This window comes from Vombatus ursinus, unplaced genomic scaffold (genome assembly GCF_900497805.2).
Source record: "Vombatus ursinus unplaced genomic scaffold, bare-nosed wombat genome assembly UNPS02014778.1, whole genome shotgun sequence".
NCBI classification, from domain to species: Eukaryota; Metazoa; Chordata; class Mammalia; order Diprotodontia; family Vombatidae; genus Vombatus; species Vombatus ursinus.
This window is the reverse complement of record NW_020954556.1, coordinates 63,267,021-63,292,631: the sequence shown is the minus strand read 5'-3', so window position 1 is coordinate 63,292,631 and position 25,611 is coordinate 63,267,021. Positions and strand designations below refer to the sequence as shown.

Sequence of the window (25,611 nt, the reverse complement as noted above, 5' to 3'; positions counted from 1 at the left end):
GGATCTTGGAAGTCCTCAGAATCCCCTTGTTCTGTTGTGGAAGCCTAACTTCTAATCCTTTCTCACAGGGGGAATAATCTCTCCTATACCACCTCGGTCTGGGGTGGGGGTGGGGGATGGTTCTATGATTAGGCTCAAAACTTAGCTCAGTCCCACATAGTGTGACATAACTGCTGAATAAATCCTTCATCTGGGCGGTGGTCCTGAATGTCACCCCCAGAAGAGGTCTCCTTGCTCCCTGGGGTGGCAAAATCTGGCCTGCATTCCAAATCCCTAATTCTTGTGGCTCCCTTTCTGCATCTAGAATGGAAAAGAATCAATGAGAAGGCCAAGGACCTATGTCTATTTCTTGGGGGTCTATATGGCTGCAGAGGGGGAAGAAGACCTTAAGGTCTTCCCCCTTCCCACATGATCTCTCATAGGATGCCCTGAAGGAAAGATTTATGGAGTTAACAAGGTCCTTGCTCTCAAGCTGCAGATAGTGAGAAGGTCATGCTGATTTTCCCCAGGCAGTACTTTAAATAGCAGAAGATTCTTCTTTGTTCAATCAACTCCACACCTCTTTATATTGCAAAGTCTATCTTTTCCCCTATACCTCTTTCTTTCAAAATAGAGAGGGCAGGAGTGGGGGACAAGACACCAGTGAGAGGTTTTCCTTTCCTCTGGCTGTATATGATATGAGAAACCAACAAGCTCACACAAGAGCAGGATTCAGCTCTTTTCCAATGAGATTCCAGCTCTGCCTCATCTGCTTGAAGTTTTTCTCATTGCCTCCTGTGCCTTCTATTCCAGACTCCTCCCATATTCAGCCTCTTCTCCTCCTTTTCTTTCTTTCTTTCTTTCTTTCTTTCTTTCTTTCTTTCTTTCTTTCTTTCTTTCTTTCTTTCTTCCTATATCCATCCAGCAGAATGCTAGGGAGTCTACTTGTTTCTGCTCAGGATGGATCTCCAAGAGAATGAAATCAAAGACTACCTTGGGACAATGACCTCAGGAAATGTTTAACAGTGCAAGGATTGGTAGATTTCTAATCAAGAGACCTAGGATCAACTGTTGTCTCTTACCAGTTTTGTGTCCCTGGGAAAATCAGTTCACATGTCTGAACCTAATTTTTCCTCTGTTAAATGGAGATAATTTAATGTCTACACTCAATACCACACAGGGGTGTCATGGCAATTGTACTGCTAAATAAGTGTTTGTTGAATTACATTGGGAGTTATCAAAGTTCCACAGCCCAGCCAGAAAACTTTTCAGGAACACTTGCACAGCTGCTTGACCCACCTACAGCAGTGTCCAGATTGGCTTTAAGTCAAGGAGAATTTCTTTTCCTGCAGAGAAGTTGAATGTTCTCAATTGTTTCCTGGCTCATCTCGGTGCTTTGACCCAGCGTTTGGGAATTCTTTTGTAATTGAATGGTCTTCGGAAATAGGAAACAAACAAACAAACTCTCCGCAAATGAGGAGCAGTTGTGATATAGGGAAAGGGCACTGAATTGAGAATCAGGAGACCTGGGTTCAAATTCCAGCTCTGTTTCAGAGAGTTGACGGAGGAAAATGTTTTGTAAAGAGGAAAGTACTATAAAAATGAATTATTTATTTTTTCAAAAAATCACAAATGGTCCAATGTCAGATTCTGGATCTATAGTTCTGATGGCCAGCTGTTGGCACTCAACAAGGCCCTTGTTGCTGGTGGGGTGGGGGGTGGATTTGCCTAGAATAGGATACTATTTTGCTTTTTTTTTAGCAGGGTCTTGGCATAGCTGGGACTATAATTGAGACAGCTCTGTGGGACTATTTAAACCCAGAAAGGGGCAGCTGGGAAGTGTGTGTGTGTGTGTGTGTGTGTGTGTGTGTGTGTGTAGGGTGTTCAGAAATGCAATGCAAATGGGCTAAGACTAAGAACAAGGAAAACAAGATGTGAAGTTTGAAGAACCACAGATGAGTGGCCACCATTGGAAACAAGACCAAAATCAGATTTGTAACAAGGTTTTAAAAGGGCTTAAGGGAGAGTCAGGGCTGTAATGTTGGTGGGCTTTACTCCAGGTTTTTGACCAGTCCCTTAGCAGCACAGAAACAATAGAGCTTAGCACTTAGTAAATTTAAATAGGAATGTCTAGTTAGTAAGGAGGCTGGAGCAAGCACTTCTCCTTCCCTATCTTCCTCTTCTGTATGCCCCAGAGCAATTTCAGTGTAGCAGCCTTGCCTTGCTCACCTGGAATCTCTCACCACCTGTCCCCCTTTAACTGATTGAGCTTTTTAGGGCTTTCTCCTGACATGATCAGACTGATTGATTTGTAGTGCTTATCCCAGGCTCAACTATTCCTAGTTATGACTCTAGCAAGATGTGGAGTCTGACGTTCTGGTACAGGTTTGGTCCTGGGAAAGTCACATGAACTATCTTGTTCCCTTGATAGATGTGTTAGTAAATGTTTAACAACCAGCTCTCTGGAAAAAAAATGTACCCATGGCACACTTTTAAGTTAACTCTGCATTATTAACATTTTCTCTATCACTTTTTGAAGTCTAGAAAGAAATAATAAATCAAGCCCTGATTTGTAGTGCTTGCTGACATATAAAATGCTCACCTTGAAAGGTTTAACAATTGACTTTCACCAGCTGGATCTGGTACAACCTTGGATAGCATCATCTCAATTAGTCTTACTTACTGGCCCAATGGGTGAGGAAAGCTTTAAAATTAACCCTGTGTGACAGAGCTCTCCAGCTTGGCATGAATTCTCATTAGCTGGGAAAGGAATTTCCAGCTATCCCTGCACACTGGTTAATAGCTACATATCAAATCAAGTCAACAAGCATTTATAAATCACCTACTATTTGCAGGACACTGTGCTAAGTGCTAGGCATACAAAGGCAAAAATCTGTGCCCTCAAGGGGCTTAGAATCTAAAGGGGTGGGGAACACGACATGCAAAAAAAAAAACAACATCCAAGCAAGATATAGACAGCATAAGTTGGAAGTAATCTCAGAGGGAAGACATAAAATGTTAAAGAAGACTGGAAAAGTCTTCTTGCAGAAGGTAGGATTTTAGCTGAGACTTGAAGGAAGTAAGGAAGTCATGAATCAAGAGACAAAGGAGGGAGAAAATTCCAGGCATGGGCAACTGACAGTGAAAATGCCCAAACTAGGGAAGTGGAATGTGTGCAGGAAATAGCAAGGAAGCCAGTCACTGGATTGTAGAATATGTGGAGAAAGTAAGGTGTATGCAGAGGCCAGTTCATAAAGTGCTTTAAAAACCAAAAGAGTTTATATTTGATCCTGGAGGTAATAGTGAACCACTGGAGTTAACTGAATAGGAGGTGACATGGTCAGACCTGTGATTTAGGAGGAACACTGATCAATGAGTGGAGGATGGATTGGAGTTGACAGAGTCTTGAGACTGGGAGATGTACTAGGAGGCTATTGGAATAGTCCTGGTGTGAGTTGATAAGGGCCTTTACCAGGGTGGTGGCAACGTCAGAAGAGAGAAGGAGGCTTATCCTAGAAATGTTTGAAAGGTAGAGTTGGGGCAGCTAGGTGATGCAGTGGATAGAGCACTGGCCCTGAAGTCAGGAGGACCTGAGTTCAAATCCGGCTTCAGACCAAACACTTGATACTTACTAGCTGTGTGACCCTGGGCAAGTCCCTTAACCCCAATTACCCCCCCCCCCAAGAAAAGGTAGAGTTGACAGGACTTGGAAACAGTTTGGATATGGAGGGTGAGAGCAGGAAGCCAGAGAGAGTTAGAAGTAGAGGATGACATCTAGGTTGAGAGCCTGGGTGACTGAGGGTGGGGATGTGCTTGATATCAGGGTCAGCTAGATGGTGTGGATAGAGTGCCAGGCCTGGAGCTGGGAAGACCAGAGTTCAAATATAGCCTCAGACACTCACTAGCTGTGTGACCTTAATCAAGTCACTTAACCCTGCTTTGTCTCAGTTTTGTCATCTGCAAAATGGGGATAATAACAGTACCTGCTTCCCAGGGTTGTTGTGAGGACAAAATGAGATAATAATTGTAAAATGTTTAGCACAGTGCCTGGCACATAATAAGTGCTGTATAATGTTAGCTGTTATTATGAACATAACATGGAAATCAGGAAGAGAGGAGGGCATCATAGACACCAAGGTCATCCATTGCATCCTGGACCATTGTCAGTTGTCCTGACTTTTTGTCTTGCCACTGGATTGTGATGACTCAGAAAGAGAGAGTAAGGCTAACAACTTTGAAGAACTCTGCCTCACTGAACTCCATTCCATGCACAAGTCAGGACATCACCCATGATGTCACTGGTCCTTTTCTAAAATGAAGGACAACCTACGCAACAATAACTATATCTCTGTTCTCTGCTATATAAGGTGTTTTTTTCTGGACATTGAATGTCTGCCCTCCATCATATCATTTCTCCTGGGTATTTCTGCTAGTCTTGTAATCTCATCAACTGTTGCTCACTACTACCATCTGCTGGGGTTGCAATAGCTAGAAAGTCTTCTTGACAAGCAGTGATATCCCTTTTTTAATATATATCTGAGACCTGTGAATCATGAAACACAGCCAAACATCAGCCAGTGAAAGCCAGCAGAAGACCCTCAGGCTAAGGCTGTCTATTCTAGTCTCTCACTGACTCTGTGTTGATTGAAAGGCCACACTCCCAGACAACAGACTAACTCAGAGTTAGGAGGTTCCTTTTAACTTGTACATCCCTGATTGGAATGTCATATACCCAAAACCCATATCTGAGTCTCTTCCAAAAAACCTCCACAGGAGGAGCCTTATTCCCTAGATCCTCTTTGGGATGTGAATGAATTTAAAGCAAAAATAAAAATATCAGATGGAGCACCTGGGCCCCATTCCTTCCTTTATTATATATGTTATATGTATTATATATATAATATGTGTATTATGTCAGCAGCAACACCCTGACCTCCATCCTCTTTCATTGTTCTCTGTTCAGAACAGAGATAATGCTCTCTTTCCATGCTACAGCTAGAAAGACCCATAGAAATCATCAAATTCAACATGTTATTATACATAGGAGGAAACAAAGCATCTTGGTAATGTAGCCCAGTGAATTAGTGATGTACCTTGGACTGCAGCCTGGGTCTCTTCTCTCTTATATTCATGTTCCTTTTCTATTATACATTCTTTAGAACCTCTGTTCTTTACATTCTTTTACTGCTCTCTTCTTCATCTTTCCTTCATTGCCCATTTAGGCTTTCTTTTGAGTCAGTCAGTGCATAGTTCTTTGTCCCTGCAGCAGTATGAAATGATTCCATAGTTCCTCCTTAAATATTGAGCAATTCTTCCCCTTTCTATAGCACTCTAAGGTTTGTAAAGTACTTTCCTTATGGCACTCCTATGAAGTAGGTAGGAACAGTATGAGTATTCGTAGAGACAACAAGGTGGAACAGTGGAGCACTGGGCCTGGAGTCAGGAAGACCTGAGTTTGAATCCAGCCTCAGATATTAACTGTGTGACTATGAGCAAGTCCTTAAACCTCTGTCTGCCTCAGTTTCCTCATATATAAAAATGGAAATAGTAATAGCGCCTACTTCCCAGGGTTGTTGTGAGGCTAAAGTGAGATATCTGTAAAGTATTTTGTAAACCTTAAGGCACTATATAAATGCTATTATAATTCTTCTAATTTTACAGATTAGAAAACTAAGACTCTGAATGGTTAAGTGAATTGCCCAAGACCACACCACTCCTAAATGAGAGAGCCTTAGCTCTCCAGATGACCTTATTCTCGATTTGCATTAGTAGCATATAGTACCATACTGCCTTTCAAAGAATCTAGGAGCCATGGAAATCAAGAAACCTTTTTCATCAAGGAAAGGGAAAAGAATAATCATGTATTAAGTACCTGGTATGTGCCAGGCACTGTCATCTCATTTGGTCCTCACAACAACCTGGCAAGGTAAGTGCTACTATGATCCTCATTTTACAATTGAGGAAACTTAGCCAAACAGTGGTTAAGTGACTTACCCAGAGTCACATAGCTAGTAAGTGGGTGAGGTGGGATTTGAACTCAGGGCTTCCTGACTTCAGTGATCTCTCTACTATGCTACCTAGCTGCTTCTAAAGCAGCCTATAATTCTGTGTTAGGTTTAGGATACAATAAACCATGGTTTCTTTGTTAAATGCAAATGAACTCTCTGCAAAAGAAACCTACGGTACTATTCATGATCATGAATGCTATATAATATGTGATGATTCCAAGCCAACAAATAGGGAAGAAAATGGTTCTAAAGAATGTTGAAGCTTGGTATGCAATACGTAAGTTACACACTCTCCATTATTGATCTTGTCTTAACATGATTGTCCTTTAAAAAAATTATTCTTAAGTCCCCTTAGTCACGTTCTGTTGTCTGGCTTCAGTTTGTCATGCATCCATTTATTTACTCTTTCCTTCATTTACGTGACTATTATTTTTTTGGCACCTAACATATGAATCTGGGCATACATCCTCCCAGATGTTTCAGGTCATATGAGGTCACACGACATATGATTAAGTGTCAGGTAGAGTGAGACTGACATCAAACACTCACTAGCTCAGAGAAGAGAGAACATTGTGAATTAGATTGTCAAGGAGGTTTCATGGAGGAGGCAGGATTTCATCTAGGCTCTGAAGGATGGGTAGGGTTTGAATAGGAGAGAGGCCAAACAGAACATCCACACTGAGAGAAAAGCATAGGCATAGTGTGTTTATGAAAGACTGAGGCAACTCCCCTACCTGGCAATGTTTTTACCATAGGGAAAAGTTTGGATAGGTAAGGAGGGGCCAGATTATGGATAGGCTTGAATGCCAGGGTGAACATGGACTTAATTTGATGGGTAGTGAGGCTTCAGGGGAGGTTTCTAAGCAGGAGGGTGACATGGTAGAAGTGGTTTTTAGAAAGAATAATCTAGTGCCAATGGATAGGAAGGAGAGGGGAGTGACCAAGCCAGACAGACCAGTGAAGAGGTTATTACAATAATAGGATTGTTGCAGTAGGATTGGAGAGGAGAGACTAGCTTTGAGACACATTTATTTCTAAGGAAGAATCTTGAATTCATACTTCATAACACCCCCAGAATAACCTTTCTTACTGAGAGATTTGGGGATGTCAATTTTCTGCTCTAAAGACTTCAGTCACTTACTATTGCCTCCTACTGAGGTTCAACTTCCTTTTCCTGGCATTCAAGGCTTTCCACAATCTGTTCTTACACTATCTTGTCAACTCCATCTCATGTTATTGCCCTCCATGGATAATACACTTCAGCCAAACTATAAGCAATCTGGAATAGGAGAAAGAATTTTGGATTTAAAGTTAGAAACCTTGAATTCAAATTCTGGTGCTGCTACATATTGGGTGGTGAACCTTTGGTAAATCTCTTTTTTGGGGGGGGGCGGTTAGGCAATGGGGTTAAATGACTTGCCCAGGGTCACACAGCTAGTAAGTGTTATGTGTCTGAGGTCGGATTTGAACTCAGGTCCTCCTGAATCCAGGGCTGGTGCTCTATCCACTGCGCCACCTCGCTGCCCCTACTGTGCCATCTAGCTGCCCCGGTAAATCTCTTGTTGCTTCCTTTCTACCTCAGTTTTCTTACCTGTAAAAGTAAAAGATTGGATTAAATGACCATTGAGATCTCTTCTGGTTCTAAGTCCTACAGTCCTATTCTCTGTCTCTGCAAAATCCTTTACACTCTCCTGCCTCTGTAATTTTGTTGTTTCCTCTATGCATTATCCCGGTCTTCTGCTTCCTCACCTGTAGAATTCCTACCATTCCTTTGGGAAGCCTTCCTCAATCCCTGCTGTTGAGATCAACCTTTCCCTCACTCCCCTTAGCCTTATAGCACTTTGATTTGCATCTCTCAAATATGCTTTTCATGCATTGATGTGTTTATTATAGTAACAGCAGGTCCCCAAAGTCTTAGTGTGTTTTTAAACTATTAAAGAATATCTTAAAATTGCACTAGGACTTTTGGGACACTCTCCATTCATATATTTCTCACTTTCATAGACTAGACTGAAGCACCATTTGGGCAAGAGTAAAGCAAAAAGCAACATACCAAACAACGTAATCAACAAAACAAGCAAAGATTCCCCTTGTTCACAAAAGGAGGATGCTCTCCTAAAGCTTGTGATGAGCTGGTTAGGGGGTAATCAGGAAGCTCACAAGAAAGACAAACACATAAACGTATAGGACTGGGCAACATGTGTGAAGGAACATATGCCAGAAATCTGTGCAGCCAGGGCATAATTATAGATGGCAAACATATCAGGAACTCACATGTTCAGGGCAAAAGTATAGAGAGCACACACGTGGGAATCCGTGAACTTGGGGCACATGCATGTCCAGGGCAGCTCATGTCTCTGTCTTACCTAAACATTGGTTTTATTTTTTAAATTAAAACTTTCCCCCAATGATCAAACATTTATTTTTTTCTGCCTCCTGCTGGAGAAAACCAAACCAAAACCCTTGTTAACAAATAAGAATGATGAAGCAAAACAAACTTCCCTACTGGCCATGTCCAAAAAACATATGTCATTCTGCATATATTAGTCCATCACTTCTGTCAGGAGGTGAATAGTGTTTTTCACCATCATCAATCATTGCACTCAAAGTTCTTGTCTTTCAAAATTGTTTATTTTTACAACATTGATGTTATAGAATAAATTGTTCTTTTGCTTCTGCTCACTTCACTCTGCGTCAGATTGTATGAGTGTTCCCTGGTTTCTTTGAAACTGCCATCATTACATCACAATGGTATTCCATTATAATTTGTTTATTCATTACCCATTTGATGGAGCATCCCACGTGGGCAATCTGAGTTTCCAGTTCTTTACCACCACAAAAAGAGTTGCTATGAATATTTTTTGGTGCATTTAGGACCTTTCTTCTCTTTGATCTCCTTGGGAATATAGACCTAGTAATAGTATTGCCGGGCCAAAAGGTATGCACAGTTTAATAATTTTGGAGGCATAGCTCACAATTGCTTTCCAGAATGATTTGACCATTTCACAGTAACCAATCAACAGTCCATCAATGAGATTTTTCCCACAGCCCCTCCAACATTTTGTCTTACCTAGACTTTGTGTCTCCCTCAAAACCTGGCACAATGCTCTGCATACAGCAGGTACTTTATAAATGATTATTAAATATGTGAATGAAGAATTAATAGGGATAGTCATAAAGAAGAGGGAAGAGTCAAAGATGACTAAGGTTCTAAGCCTAATTAGTTTTTAGATGCCATTGAGGGGAAAGGAGAATTAGAAGGCAGATCTGGTTTGGAAGAGAAGATGATGAATTTGGTTTGTAATGTGTTGAGTTTGAAATGATGATTGCAAAATTCAAGTGACGAGATGTTATTGAGTGAAAGGCCAAGCCTGAGACTTTTTCCTCCTGTTTTGCATGTCATAGGAAAAGAGTAGAGAAAGTGGTAGTAGTGAGGAGGGGGTATCTCACAACTACTCTTTCAGACTAAATTGAGAGGGACTAGCCTAAAATGAAGTTTCATCAGTGACGGTTGACCCTTGTGACTGAATAATCTCAGGATGGCTCCCTGGATCCCTTATATTGCCCATTAATAGACATAAATGAATGATTTTCTTTCCAAGGGATCCTAATTATTCTAAGACTATACAGTCAAGACAAAGTGCCCTGGGAACAGGCTTGAATGAACAAGTTCTGAAAGAGCCACTCTAACTTCCTGTGGGGTGGGGATAGTAGGATATTCCAATCCTGCAAGGGAGGAAAGCCTTGATTTCCATAGTCCTGGAATCCGTTTTTACTGAGGATATACTGGAGTCAGTTCCAGTTTGGCTCAAGTGCCAATTGTTAAATTTTGAGAGTGAGCATCTATGCCTTGGAAATTAACAAATGCTAAAAAATCAGGACTTGATTTATTGTTTTGTTGGTTGTTTAGACTTAATAAAGTGATAGAGAAAATGTTAATAATGCAGATTAAAGTTAAAATTGTTATACATGTATTTTATACACATATGTGTGTGGGGAGAGGGAGGAGGAGAAGAAGAGAGAGGAGAGGAGAGGAAAGGAAAGGAGAGAGGAGAGAGAGAGAGAAATGAAGAGAAGAGGAGAGGAGACAGAGAGTGACACAGAGAGAGGAGAGAGAGAGGAGAGAGAGAGAGAGAGAGAGAGAGAGAGACAGAGACAGAGACAGAGACAGAGAGAACTAGTTGTTAAACATTTACCAGCACAACTCTGGGTACACATTCAAGAATGATCTGCCTAGATGGAGAAATGAAAGGCACCAGCATCATACAATGCTAGACCCTGATTTTCTTAAGCTATTGTCTTTATGTAGGGAGGGACAAATGCCAATTGATAAGATTAAGTTTCAAATACATAACTGTATCAATTGTTTCTTAGCTCTTTCTGAAGCACACTGGCTCTTGGGTAGATGACCATCTTCCAGGTGAAATATCAGCCTATTAAGGAAGGCTCTGGCAAGAATCTTGACAGCAATGACTGAGAGACCTACCTCTCTTTGATTGTCATAGGACAACCTTTTTCTTTTCCCTTTATAGAGTTGGACAGTAGACACATCCTTGAACTCTTGGGGGATAATCTTCTCTTGCCATAAGAACTGAAAAATTTCCATCAGCTTTTGTATGAGCAGTGGACCCCCTGCTTTGCAGATTTCAGCTGGAATAGAATCAGCACTAGGTGCTTTGCCACATGAGAGGAGCATAACAGCATTCAAAACCTCTTCTTCAATTGGAAGTTTGGCTTGAGAGGGACTGACTTTAACCTGAAGTGTATGGTCAATGACTTCAACATTGGTTGATGATGGTCTGTTGAGAACACTATGGAACCATTCAGCTCATCTCTCCAGGATCTTGTCCTTATCACTAAACAACGTGGCTCCATCCCCATTGAGTAGTTGAGATAGACCATAGGCCTTTGGCCTATAAATAGCCTCCAGGGCAACATAAACCTGTTCTGGATTGTTACTATCAGCATAAAACTGAATTTTATCTACCTTCTTACGGAGCCAAGAATCCTGCAACTCTCTAAGCCTCACTTTGTTGGCTGCCTGACAAGTCCAGGAGAAATGTAAGGAGCAGAACAAAGGTCTGTGCACAGTGTTCGTTGATCTGACCAAGGCTTTAGACACTGTCAATTGCTTGTGGAAGATCGTGGCAAAATTTGGTAGCCTGGACAAGTTCATCAGTATTGTATATCAGTTTCATGATGGCATGCTTACATGAGTTCTGGAAAATGGACAGTGCTCTTATGCTTTCCTAGTCACCAGTGGAGTGAAGCAGGGCTATGTGTTTGCTCCCATGCTTTTTTGTTTGTTTGTTTGTTTTTGTTTTTGTTTTTGTTTTTGGCAGTTGGGGTTAATGACTTGCCCAGGGTCACACAGTTAGTAAGTGTCAAGTGTTTGGTCTGAGGCTGGATTTGAATTCAGGTCCTCCTGACTTCAGGGCTGGTGCTTTATCCACTGTGCCACCTAGCTGCCCTGCTCCCATGTTTTTTAGAATGATGTTTTCAGAGATGTTATTGGACACCTTCAGTGAGGATGAAAATGGCATCAAGGTCAGCTACCACACACAGAATATTATTTAACTTGAAAAGGCTATAAGCCAAGACTAAAGCAGAGGGAGAGTTGGTGCATGACTTTTTGTTCACAGATGAACAAAAGAGAGACCTACCTCTCTTTGATTGTCATAGGACAACCTTTTTCTTTTCCCTTTATAGAGTTGGACAGTAGACACATCCTTGAACTCTTGGGGGATAATCTTCTCTTGCCATAAGAACTGAAAAATTTCCATCAGCTTTTGTATGAGCAGTGGACCCCCTAAGTAAGGGTGTTATTCACCCTTATATCAAGCCTAAATCTGTCTCCTTGCAACTTCTCCCTTTTACAGATGGTTCTGCCTTCCAGGATCAAAGAAAATAAGTTAGTTCTTCTTCCATAGGGCAGCCCTTCAAGAAGGACTGCTATCATCTCCCCTCCACCTTCACCCCTACCCCCCCAACGAGGCTTCTCTTTTCAAGGCAAAACACCATCATTTCTCTAACTGATAGTCCTATGTCATGGTCTCCAGTACTTTCACCTTCCCTTTTCCAGAGTATGGATCAATTCTCTGCTGCTTGTGCTAATTTTGGCCTAACAATTAACATCAAGAAAACAGAGGTTCTTCACCATACATGGAACTGATAGTTATAGCAAATGGAGAAATTTTGAATGCTGTGAATAAGTTCACTCACCTTGGCAGTATACTTTCCAGGGATGTGCATACAGTTGATGAGATTGCCACATACATTGCAAGAGCTAGCTCAGTGTTTGGGAGGCTCTGAAGGAAAGTGTGGAAGAGAAGAGGTATTAGGCTGCCTACCAAACTGAAGGTCTACAGAGCCATTGTGCTGATCTCATTGTTGTATGTCTATGAAACCTGGACCGTCTACCAGCACTATGCAAGGAAAATTAATCACTTCCACTTGAACTGTCTTAGGAAGATCCTGAAAATCACTTGGCAAGATAAGGTACTGGACACTGAGGTTCTTTCTTGAGCTGAACTGCCAAGCATTTAAACTCAACTACAGAGAGTGAAACTCTGATGGGCTGGCCACGTTGTTTGAAGGCCAAAAGTACATTTGCTTAAAACACTATTTTATAGAGAACTCCCACAAGGCAAGTGCTCTCATGAAGGTCAGAAGAAGTGAGTCAAGGATACTCTTAAGGTCTTTCAGAAGAACTTTGGAATCAATTGTGAGCCGTGGGAGACACTGGCACAGGATTGTCCAGCATGGTGTGCCTGCATGATGGAAGGTGCTGTACTCTGTGAGCAAAGCAGAATTGCTGCAGCTCAAAGGAAATGTGAGATGTGAAAATTTAGAGACCTCTCCATCCCAAGCGTTCATATGGATTAATTGTGTCCAACCACTGGTAGACCCTTCCAAGCTTATATTGGTCTGATTAGCCACAGTCAGACACACCGTAACTTGACCCCAAAGTACGAATGTCATTTTGGTCCTCTTTGAGAAAAAAGGACAACCAGATAACATTGCTACTGTTTCCCTTTATTTGCCCTTATTGCTATTTATTTTCACTTTCTTCACCTTGCCGTTTGATAGCTCCCTTCCTGGGCTCTCCTTGGCATCCTCAAGTGCATTAATAAGGTTGCATTTACTGTCTATCAAATTGACAGCTGTCTATATCAGAAGTTATAGTGTCATATGCTGACAGTAGGGTTAGAGATAAGGATTTGGGAACCAGTGGCTTTCATAGAGTTGGTAGTTTAGGGTATAAGATGAGATCCCTGCGGAAGAGAATGCAGAGTCGTAATATTATAGACTGTTAGTGTTTTATGGGGATCTCAGAAGTTAGCACGGTAGCAGTAGAAGGAGCTCTAAATTTAGAGTCAAAATATCTGAGTGAATCCCCATATTGATATTCACTTGGATGGTTAGTTGCCACAGTAGATAGAGCTCTGGGCCTGGGGTCAGGAAGACCTGAGTTCAAACTCAGCCTCAGACACTTACTTGTTGTGTGACCCTGGGCAAGTCACTTAATCCTGTTTGCTTTGGTTTCCTCATCTGTAAAATAAGCTATGGCAAACCACTCCAGTGTCTTTGCCAAGAACACCCCAAATGGGGTCACGAAGAGTAGGACATGACTGAAAAGCAACCCTTTTTACTTTTTCAAGTTACATCAGCTCTCTAAGTCTCAGTTTCCCCATCTGCACTGCTTGCTTTACCTACCTTGTGGAGCTACTGTGAGGAAAGTCCTTTGTAAATCATGAAATACTATAGAAAAGAAGGAAGGAAGGGAGGAAGGGAGGAAAGGAGGAAAGAAGTGAAAAAGGAAGGAAAAAACAAAGAACGAAACAACCACTTATTAAGCACTTACTATGTGCCAGGCACCGTGCTAAGTACTTTACAAATATTTTCTCATTTGAGCCTCACAAAAACCATGGCTTGTTGTGTAAGTGCTATTATTATTTCCCGTTTTACAGTTGAGGAAACTGAGGCAGACAGAGGTTAAGTAGTTTGCTTAAACTGACACAGATAGTAAGTGTCTGTAGCTGGATTTGAACTAAAGTGTTCCTAATCAGTTACCCACTTCATCAAAATTTGTAGGAATGTGAGTTGTTATCGATTATGTATATGTGAGCATGATATGACTCTCTTTTATGATGTGACTGACACATGGTCAGTAGCTTCTGTTTGAATCCCTCCGGTCACAAGGAGTTTGACTGCCTTCTCAAAGCAGCTCATCCTACACTTGAACAACACTAATTGTTTGAAAATATTTCTGTATATTGAATCCAAGTCTGGCTTCCTGCAGTTCCCTCCCACTCATCCTTATTGCCTCTAGTTTTCTTGTAGGGCCCAAAATAAGCTGACGGGTTCTTCTTTTACATGAGAGTTCTTCAGGCATGAGACTTCTTTTCAAGCTAAACAATCCCAGTGCCTTAGACTGAGCCTGTTAGGATGGCGTAAGCTTGATCCTGGCCATCCTTTCTACATTTTCAGTTTGTCAAAGTCCTTCCTAAAATGTTACACCCAGAACTGAAAACAATTCTCCAGCTATGATGTAAAGGCAGGGTTTAATCAAGCTATCACCTTTCTTGTTCTGGATTCCCTGCCTCTCTCCATATTCATAGGATAGTAATTGGTTTTTCCTTCCAGATATCAGAAAAGTAGAAAAATGAGGAAGAACTTCCTCTTGAAAAAAATAACCAAAGCTCCCTCTGTAGAAAGCAGGGTATTTTTAAGAACTTTTGGAAAGAATACAGTTGACTTTTCCAATGTAGAGAGAGAATAAACCAAAATTTCAGCCTTGAGTTCATTTGTTGAAATAATTACAGTACAATACTAATACCACTTCTTAGGCAAAATGTCCCATATAATAGTAGGCCTTGGGAAAGGGCTATAAATAGCTTGGCTAAAGAAAGTAAAATAAAGCAAATATATGAAACCAGTCCAAGAAGTCGGATAAATGGAGGAAGACTGAAATTGATGTTTTAAAACTGTAAGCCATTGCATGGATGGCAGAGAGGAAGGGAAAGACAAAGAAAACACGTTTATCAAATGTGTAGACGAAACTGAGCTCTGAGGGTCTAGCTAACTCTGGCAGTAAAGTCCAGATTAAAAAAGGTATCTGTAGGCAAGGATGGGCTAAATCAAATAAAGGAAGAGAATAAGCATCTATTAAATACTTACTATGTGTCAGGCATTGCACTAAGTGTTTTATAAGTATTATCTCATTTGATTGGCACAACCACCTTGGGAAATAAATGCTATTATTATCCCCAGTTGAGGAAACTGAGGCAGAGAGTAGGGTCATGCAGCTGGTAACTGTCTGAGGCTGAATTTGAACTCAGATCTTCCTTACTCTGAGCTTAGTATTCTCTCTACTGTACCACCTAGTTGCCTCATAAGATAAAATTTTAAAGGGACAAATGTAAAGTTCTTCAATCAGGTTCAAAAACTCAACTCTGCAAGTGTAGGATGGAGTAGAGTCTTAAACTGCAAACTCCACATGTCACCATGGTGACATGGCAAGTAAAAAGGTAAGGCAATCCTAGGCTGCATTAGAAGGGCACAGTGGGCAGAAGGGGAAAGAGAGTTCCTTTGCCCTCTGCCCAGTGGAGCCTAGAGAAAAGGGCACTAGACCTAGTATCAGCAATGATGGGAGTTAGAATTCTGCTACTAGCTGTGGGACCATCACTTAACCTCTTCTTGATCATCTTAAAATGGGAATAATACTTGTTTGCACCTACCTGAACTGTACTGTTGTGAGAGTCAAATGAGATAATGCAGGTATGTTTGTAAAATGTTTATTTTACAAACCTTAAAGTGCCCCAGTAAAAGGAACTATGATTCTACTCAATTCTGGGCATTGCATGTTGTGAAGGACTTTGAAAGACAAGAGTGAATACAAGAGAGCACACACAGGAAGGTGAAAGTACTGGAGACCATGACATAGGACTATCAGTTAGAGAAATGATGGTGTTTTGCCTTGAAAAGAGAAGCCTCGTTGGGGGGGTAGGGGTGAAGGTGGAGGGGAGATGATAGCAGTCCTTCTTGAAGGGCTGCCCTATGGAAGAAGAACTAACTTATTTTCTTTGATCCTGGAAGGCAGAACCATCTGTAAAAGGGAGAAGTTGCAAGGAGACAGATTTAGGCTTGATATAAGGGTGAATAACACCCTTCTTTTACTTAGAGCTGTACAAAAATGACATGGGTTACCTTAGGAAGTATTAAGTTCCCTATCTCCACGTAATGCTTGTTTGGTCACAGGAATAAAAGCTAAATAGAGACAATCCGTGAGTACAGCCTAGATAAGCATTAGTCAGGAATAAATATTATAGAGGGGGTTGGACCACATGCCTTTTGAGGTTTGTTCAATTACAGTCAATAGTTATATCACTTAGCTCAGTGCCTGGTACATGGTTAGCACTTAATAAATGTTTATTGAATTGAATTAAGGAGTTGATATACTGGGCTGAAAACCAGGGTATTAGGCAAGGTATAAACTAGTGAACAACAATTGGAAATATTTAGTATAATGTTTGTTTGACATACTATTTTGCTGTTTTCACCCTAACAAATCATACCTCCTTACAACACTCAGAATGATTGTTGCTCTCCTTGGTGTGGGTCCTCTTTTTGCCAGTATAGATCACATCGTCTTCTTTCCTTTTCATCCTTTGGGATTCTCATCCATGCTCTTCCAGAAATCATCCGGAAGAAATCTGCCCAGTGTAGGAGATACCTACCTTCTTCTTTCGTTATCTGAGAGCACCAAGGGATCGCTCGTCTAATGCTTCTGTTGTCTTAGTCTCACCACGTGTTTGCCACTTCCTTTTGTGTAAACACATGTGTCTTTTTATAATGGATGACAGTCATGCATCAGAGCTACTAACAAAAGAGAAAATTTGGCCTTTCATGTTTGAACTTCAGTCTTGAACTTTATGCCAGGAGGCTGAACTGAAATAACCTTTTGAAGTGGCATAGTGGAATAATCATTAAGCTTGGAGTCAGAACACTTGGGTTCAGGTCCCCAGCATTCCTTATTATCAGTTGTGTCATGTTGGGAAAGTTACTTCCCCTCCCTGAGCTCCTGTAGGTGATCCTAGGACTAGGGTATCCTTCATGGAAGGTTGGAAGAACCTTTCCTGACTCTGTGAAGGGCAGATGATTCTAATGAAAGCATTTAATAAAAAGCTTACTAAAAAATAAATCAACACACCTCAAAAACAGAAGCATAAAAACTCTTTCATTGGCTATCTTTCCTAACAGAGAAGAGACAACCTCAAGTCTTCAGGAATTCAAATCAGTTTTCTTTGTTATAATCAAATAAGTTAACACCTACTTTGTCCTGTTATAAATCCAAGATTCTTTAAGAATTCTCTCTGCTTCATAAAACTCTTCCTAAAAGAATTTTAAAGGATTTGATATAACTGATATTTCCAGATACCTTGTTGATTTGGGCCAAGCAGGCCATTTCCTGCTGCAATTTAATAACCTTCCCTACTTTAGACCTTACTCAGCATTTTGTGCTTATCGTGTGCCTGCATAGGTGTCAAATTCACCCTTTAGGCCGTGACCCCCCCAAAATTGGGGATGGTATTGCATTTCATAATCTCAGAGATAGGAGAGACCTGAGAAAAGTAACTAGTCTATCCTGTACCTGGACTAGAACACACCTTTAAATATTTTCTCAATAAACAGGTCTGTTAAAATGAATTCATGATTCACAGAATATAGTGGTGGAAAGAACTTCAGACATCATCTTGTCTAACCCTTTCGTAAATGTTAACTGACTTGAATTGAACTTAGTGTGGACACTTGGGCCTAGCCTACTGCAGCTCAGATAGAAATCCTGAACTCAGAAAGGAACTTCCCTCGCCCCACTCCCATCCCTGCAAATCTGTCAATTATTTATGTGCTGCTTTGTGACATCAATTGAGATTTTTTTTAAAAAAATCATGTAGATACTACCTGACCTGTTAGCAAATGTCTGTAATACCTGTTATGGGGGAGGCTGAAGCTGGAACATCTCTTGAGTTCAGATGTTCTATCTGAACTGCAGTGGGCTAAATCCATTGGGTGTCCGTGCTAAGTCCCAGATCTATATGGTAAGTCCTTCCTGTAGCTGAGGGAACACCTGTATTCCTAAGAAGGGGCAAATTGACTTAAGAAGGGGTTGGAAAATGGATCAAGTCAAAGGTGCCAAGAAGATCAGTACTGAGATCAGGCCAGAGAGTAGATGCCGTATTTCTAGTCTGGGTGACAGACTCAGTCTAAAGAAAAAAAAAATCATGTATTTATGTCTTGTCTCCCCAACTCCAATAAATTTTTGGAGGCTACATCTTATGCTTCTTTGTATCTCCATCAAGTGATGTGAATGAGTAGGTGATTATTAAAATGCTACACTGAAGGTGGAAAGGCAAGGTAGAAAGAGCACTGCATTTGTAATTAGAGTACCTGGGTTCAAATTCTGGTTCTGCTACTTAGTATCTGTGAGACCTTGACCTTTAACCATTCTGGATCTCAGCTAGCTTCTTTAAAAAGAGGAGTTTTGACTAGATCACCTCAAAGTTCTCTCCAGGTTCTAAATTTATGTTCCTATTAAGCAGGTAAGTGCAAATACTTTCTCTCCTTTCCTGAGGGAAGGGAGTTTGGGTAGGCAGAGAGTAGGTGAGATTTCTTATCCTTAGACCTAACTAGCATCTGAGGGAGAGAAAAAGGCAATGGATCAACCAGCAATCATTTATTAAGCACCTACTATGTGCCAGATACTGTACTAGACAGGATTGTTCTGAGGACAAACTGGGAGAGCTTGTAAGAAGAAATGGATGTGTGAAAGTGCTTTGTTAACAGTGACCAGCATGGAATCACCTCTTATACTTTGTCTTTCGCCCTAATTCTCTAAGTTCTCACTAGTTCACCTAGCAATGCTAAGAGCAGACAGTAGGGAGTTCTATTATTGAGGTCACACTCTGCATTTTAGGGTTCTCCTGTCAGTGATCTTCCTGTTTTCTTCCCTTTCCGCCAACTATTCATTCTGAGCTGAAACAGTTCATAGGATCAGAACTCTAGAAAGGCAAAGGACTTTTTTTTTTTTGCCTTTTTTTTGACGAGGCAATTGGGGTTAAGTGACTTGCCCAGGGTCACACAACTAGTGAGCGTTATGTGTCTGAGGCCACATTTGAACTCAGGTCCTCCTGACTCCAGGTCCGGTGTTCTATCCACTGCGCCACCTAGCTGCCCCATGGAAAGGACTTTGAATGCCATCTAATTCAACCTCCTCATTTTACAGATGAGAAAACTGAGGCCCAGGGATGTCAAGCGACCTAATTGTTCAAGTTCACACAGGGTAAGATTCTAGGTAGGCTCTGAACCCAAGTTCTCTGACTCTAGGGACAGAGCTCTTTCCACACTGTCCTTGTGTTGTGGTGGAAAGAGCCCAAGGCTGGGAATCTGGCAACCTGGCTTTGAGTTCTGACTCTGCTACCTATAAGGAGTTTGACCCAGGCAAGTTGCTTCACCTCTCTGAGACTCCGTTTCTTTCCTAGTAAAATGAGGGTCAAGATTGTCCCAGTTCTAAGCGATTCTGAAATTTATTCCTCTTCTCCCTGTCCTGCCACCTCCCCTCTTTCCCAGGCCAGACCCAACGTTTGCTTTGTCCACAGTGTATTTGGAGTCGGCCTGTGTTTGAATCCCAGTTCTGTCGATGTCTACCTGTGTGACCTTCACCTCTCAGGACCTCTCGCATCAGTTTTCTGATAGTCCTTACAAACTCTTCAGGCTATTTAAACCCAACCATCCGATGAATCCTCCCCACCTCTCACAGTCCCTGCTCCCCCGTTCTCCTTCCCTAGAGCTCAAAACGGGAATCCCACCCATCGGCAGCCAATAGGCAGCGGCGTGGCCCCTGAGAGCTGGGGGAGGGGGGATGTGTGTGATCCAGCTGGCATTTCTTCCTTGGCTGGGGGAAGGGGGGTACTGGGGTTCAGATCTGTTCAGTCACCAAACAGGCAAGCAGGACTTGTCCCACTAGCAGTAGGTCTACAAGACCTACTTCTTGGGGTAGCGCTTTGGAGAGGGAGCGCCAGCCCGCCGCGCGGCCTCCTGATTGGTTGCTCGCCTCTCACCCTTTAGGTTGGGGGGGGGGGGTCTGTCCCTGCGCGGGGCGGGGCTGCTGTCAGTCTCCCCCAGACTGCAGTAGACCCAGAGGCTGCAGCTGAGTGGGGAGTGGGGGGAGTGAAGGGGAGGGGGCTTACCTAACACACCTGGCCTGGCTGCCCACCCCTGGAGCTGTTCCCCCCCCACCCCAGGGGAAGAATGCTGGCGCCACGCCCGAATCCCAAGAGGGGCAGGTAACCCCCCTTCTCCCCCTCCCCCCGACTGCAGGGCCACAATGGATCACCCCCACCCCCACCTCTTCTTCCTCCTCCTCCTCTTCCTCCTCCGGACGCTCTCCGAGGCAGCGGCGGCGGCGACCTTGGGCGGCGGTGGCGGCCCCGGGCAGCTGTGGAGCCTTTGGGGGCTCGGGAGTGGAGCTAAGGCAGGTTCATTCGTTTGGCGGTACGGGCGGGAGGGTGAGGGCTGCAAGGAATGAGGAGGATACACCACTCCCCGTGTACCTCCCAAACAATTTCAGCTCCGATTGTCTGATTTCTCTTTCAGACGCTCCAGATGTGCAACCTCTGCTCCGTGGCTTGGGCAGCCGCGTGGACCAGTGGCAGCGGCAGCGGCGGCGGTTTGAATCAAGGTTGGTGTTCAGCCCTGCCTCTAAGGGGCTTTTCCGCTTACTTGAAACTTGGATGGAACTAGAATGACTTTGCTACGCACTACCAATGTGTGTGAATGCAATCTTAACTTCTTCGCTCCTCTGAGGGGGAAGCGTGGGGGCAGCGTGACTAGGTGATCGATCTCTAAGGTCCCTTTCAGTTGTAACGTTGTGTGTAAGCCCCTGACCGCTGTGAATCCAATGAGTCTTTGTAACCTGAGAAATACCATAGAAATGTGATCTACTGCTGCGTAGGGGTATCTCAACCTGTAAAAAAGTAGTATTTCAGCATTGTGGGTGCGCTCTCCGCTGGTACACACACACCCCTGCCTTCCCAGGCTGTGCGATTCCTGTTCACGTCTCAAATCTGAAAGCCTTTAAGAACTTAGCGAGTACCAAGCGCTGTGCTAAGTGCTGGAGATACAAAGAAAGGGTAAAACAAAACAAAACAAAACAAAAACCGGTTCCTCCCTTCTAATGGAGTAAATAACTTACTCCTTAGAATCTAGTAAATGACTAGGTACATACAAGAGCAATAACAGAGTAGATGGGAAGAGGCCCGCAGAAGGTGGGATTTAAGCTGAGACCTGAAGGAAGATGGGGAAATTAAGAAAGAAAGGTGAGGAGGGGAGAGCATTCCAGGCATGGGGACAGTCAGTCTACCTATGCCTTAGACTAGAGGTAGAGTGTCCTGTTTGAGGAATTGTGCACAGTACAGTGAAGGGAAGTAAAGTGGAAGAAGACTGAAAAGGTAGGAATGGGCCACTTTTTTTTTTTTTTTTTAAGAATTTAAATGCCTGACAGAGAACTTTATATTTAATCCTGGAGGTAGTAGAATAGCCCCTGAAGTTTATTGAGTAGACAGAGGGGTGACATGGCAAGACCTATGCTTTAGGAAAGCCATGCAATGAGGCTATATCTTGGTTCTTTTAGTATCTCCAGTGTATCAGTGAACCCCGAGGGCTGTCCTGATACATAAATAACCTTTGCTCAGTATTTGTATGCTTGATCATACCTTGACACTTCTAGAACTCAAGACTTCTTTGTCAATTGCTTATGCCTACTCAGACTTTTTCAATTGCTCATTGGGTTGCTTGTAATTCAGATTCTCTTGAGATTATAGTGTTCCTTAAAATACTACAATTTTGAAAGACTGGGAGAATGTGGTTGTTAAAAGAGATGGACTTAAGCAGGAAGGAGGTATTTGGGATATTGAAAAGTTGTATAATTTCCTGAATGTAATCAGGCTATTGTCTGATTCCTTCTTCTTACTGAATTCTGTGTCCAATCCATTTGTAAGGTGGCTTTCTAGTGTATATATCTATTTAGTCATTTTTAGTTGTGTCCAACTCTTCATGCCCCTTTTGGGATTTTCTTGGCAGAGATAGTAGGGTGGTTTGCCCTTTCCTTCTCTAGTTCATTTGACAGATGAGGAAACTGAAGCAAACAGGGTTAAGTGACTTACCCAGGGTCACAAAGCTAACAAGTAGGTGAGGCTGAATTTGAACTCAAGTCTTCCTGACTCTAGGCCTAGCACTCTATCCGTTGATTCACCTAGCTGCACACCTGTAGATATATACTGGGCAATTAACTCAATAGGCTGTCCATCCATTTGAACGTTGTAATCTGCAATATATATTCTTCATCTACTTGGATTTTCCAGTGTGGTTAGTTACGTAGAAGGCATCTGACTGTATCATAGGAATCACAAATTTAAAGGATCTTAGAGATAGTATTTCCAGTATCTTTTATTAAGGCAGCATGATATAGTGAATGTAAGATATTGGGGGATAACTTAATGGTCTCTAAGCTCTGCTTTGGCATACTATGTTCCATAGTTTAAGATCCAGTCCCTTGCTGACATTCCATGTACTAAAGACCCTTCTAGTTCTAAAATTCTGTGATTCTATATCCTGAAGATAAAGTTAGCCAGTTCCTCCCCCCACCCCAATAGAAGGTTCTGACTTTGGCTCTCTGAGATTCTGCCATAAGCATAGACTCTTTGTCTGAGCTTGGAGATTCGCTGACCTGACTACCAGCTCTTTAAGCATCCTTCACTTCTGTCATTTATTAACCCCCCTGGGGAAGAAGGAAAATCTTTGATGCATTGTTTCAGGCAGTTTGGAGAGAACAACATAGCTCTGTCTCTGTGTACCTAGTGAGAGAGAGAGCCAAATCTGGAGACCTTGGAAAGTCTAGAATTTCCATCCTTAAAGTCTTACCCTCTACTCCTTTGGGATAGAGTCAGGGGTGTGCTGGTAAATGTTTAATAACCAGCTCCCTGAAAAAAAAAAACTGTAGACTTGACACATTTTAAAATTTAATCTACTTTATTAACACTTTGTCCCTCATTTTCTTAAGTCTAGACAGCAAACAAAATGACAAATTAAGCCCTGATTTGTAGCATTTGCTGATTTCTGAAGTGTAAATGCTCACACTGAAAATTTAAAAATGAGATGAATCAGCTCCAACATACCCCAGGATGGAGTGCACATATTTGGAGGCACTGGGAAGGAGGTGCATATGTATGTGTGTGAGTATACATATATATATATATATATATATATATATATACATATGATATATATGCATGTGAGTATATATGCATGTAAGTATATATATATATATACACACACACACACACACATATATATATATATACATACACACATGCAATTGGGGTTAAGTGACTTGTCCAGGGTCACACAGTTAGTAAGTGTCTGAGGCCAAATTTGAACTCAGGTCCTCCTGACTTCAAGGCTGGTGCTCTATCCACTGTACCACCTTCCTAGCTGCTCCAATGGGCTATCTATTCTAAAACACCCTTCTGCTTTAACATCCTATATTCTATCCTAACTTTTTGTGTTCCAACATTTTCTTTTCCTTTAACATTGTGCTCTGTGTTCTCATTTCTTATTTCTAAGATTGCTTCTGGAATTCTGGAATTCTCTAACATTCTCTGATTCTATAGGCCAAGGAAAATTTTTTAGAGTCAATCAGATGTTTTTTACATTGGAGATAGGAGCCCTTTTCCTAAGAGCCAAAAAGAAAAAAATAACCAAGAGCCATCTAAGTAAAAAGTTACTTAATTTAGTGTTATTTTAAAAGAGATATATAATATGGTTCAATCATCTGCTTTTTACATGAACAGGGAGTATGAAACCAGTCAATTAAAAAAACCATACAGGTGGGGCAGCTAGGTGGCGCAATGGATAGAGCACCAGCCCTGAAGTTAGGAGGACCTGAGTTCACATCCAGCCTCAGATCAAACACTTGTCACTTAGTAGTTGTGTGACCCTGGGCAAGTCACTTAACCCCAATTGCCATAAAAATACAGGTAAAATATATTTCAGGCTTCCATTTTTGACTACTAAAGGAGATAGGGATTGCTGATCTATATGTGAAATTACCCTTGAAAATTTCTTAAGTTGCCCATACAGCCAAAGAACCCCTGACACACAAAAAAATTAAAACCCTCTGATTTAGTGGAATGATGGACTGCACTATTTAAATTGTTTCTTTTTTTCTCCTTTTATTTGGGGGAGGAGGGAGTTGATAGGGAGGCAAATGAGTGAATTTATGCTAAATGCATGTATTGTGAAACTCCATTATATAATGAAATGAACTTAGGTCTTGGGAAGTCTTGGAATCCATTCCCAGACACCTTGCTTTCTAGCTGTGCCACCATAATCAAATCACTTACCCTTGCTCACATTTAGTTTCTTCATCTATAAAATGAAGGTAATAATATTTGTATGTGACTAATGACAATCATAAGAAAATAGGGTTCAAAGGTCAAAGGAGACCTTAAGGAACATTTATCTAGCCTTAGAGAAGAGATAACTGAGACCCACCAAGGTGAAATTATTTGCCCAAAGAAAGAACAAATGACTTGCTCTAGGTCACCTTTGTAGTAGGTTGCAGAGCCAGAATTTATACCTAGTTCTCCTGACTAGAGCTTTCTTTGTTTCTTCCTTCCTTCTTTCCTTCCTTTCTTCCTTCTTTCCTTCCTTTCTTCCTTCTTTCCTTCCTTCTTTCCTTCCTTTCTTCCTTCTTTCCTTCCTTCTTTCCTTCCTTTCTTCCTTCTTTCTTCCTTCTTTCCTTCCTTTTTTCCTTCCCTCCTTCATTTTTTTCCACAAGTCCTTGCTAGGAAGAAACAATTAGTACTTCTTCAGAGGACAAGGCCGAGGGCATTTTGAGACAGATTGTACTAGGTTATCGCCTCCTCCTGATGCTTCCCCATTGACATCTTTAGAGCAGTTTCGTACATCTGTCTGCCTTTCCATGAGCTCTCTATGGCTCCAAATAGGAGATATTTTATTTGTAGGAAATGTTTTATACATAAATCAAATCATGCTTCTGCTTTTTTACTAGAGGTGGCGCAGTGGTTAGAATACTGGGCCTGAAGTCAGGAAGACTTGAGTTCAAATCTGGCTTCAGATGCTTACTAGCCAGGCAAGTCACTTCCCTCAGTCTGCCTCAGTTTTATTATCTGTAAAATGGGTATTATATTTGCACTTACCTCCCAGGGTTGTTGTGAAGATCAAATGAGAGAATATCTGTAAAGTAATTGGCATAGTTCTTGCCACAATAGCAGGCGCTTAATAAATGCTTGTTTCCTTCTTTCCTTCCTTTACTAGCTGTGCAGCCTTGGGAAAATCACTCATCTTCTCTTGACTTTCCTTTTCTCATCTATTAAAAAATAAGGGAGTTGGACTAATATCTCCCCACCCAGCTCAGTTCTTCTATAGTCCAAGGCACATTTTGCTGATATTCTATGTTCTATGACCCATCCAGCTCTGACGGTCTTTGATTTTAAATCAGTAATTTCATGACCTTTATCATTCATAGATTCTCAGAACTGAA

The 25,611-nt window shown here is 41.8% G+C and overlaps 1 protein-coding gene across 1 annotated transcript in view; it reads left to right on the top strand.

Moving 5' to 3' along the window:
- The first annotated feature begins 20,297 nt into the window (after positions 1-20,297).
- The window catches only part of ADAMTS18 (ADAM metallopeptidase with thrombospondin type 1 motif 18), a 194,918-nt gene continuing 189,604 nt past the window's right edge, over positions 20,298-25,611 (top strand). Inside the window, exons 1-3 of the mRNA XM_027865019.1 lie at positions 20,298-20,332; positions 20,440-20,554; positions 20,643-20,727. Coding sequence (XP_027720820.1) covers positions 20,298-20,332; positions 20,440-20,554; positions 20,643-20,727 — 235 coding nt within the window. The remainder of the gene's footprint in view (positions 20,333-20,439; positions 20,555-20,642; positions 20,728-25,611) is intronic.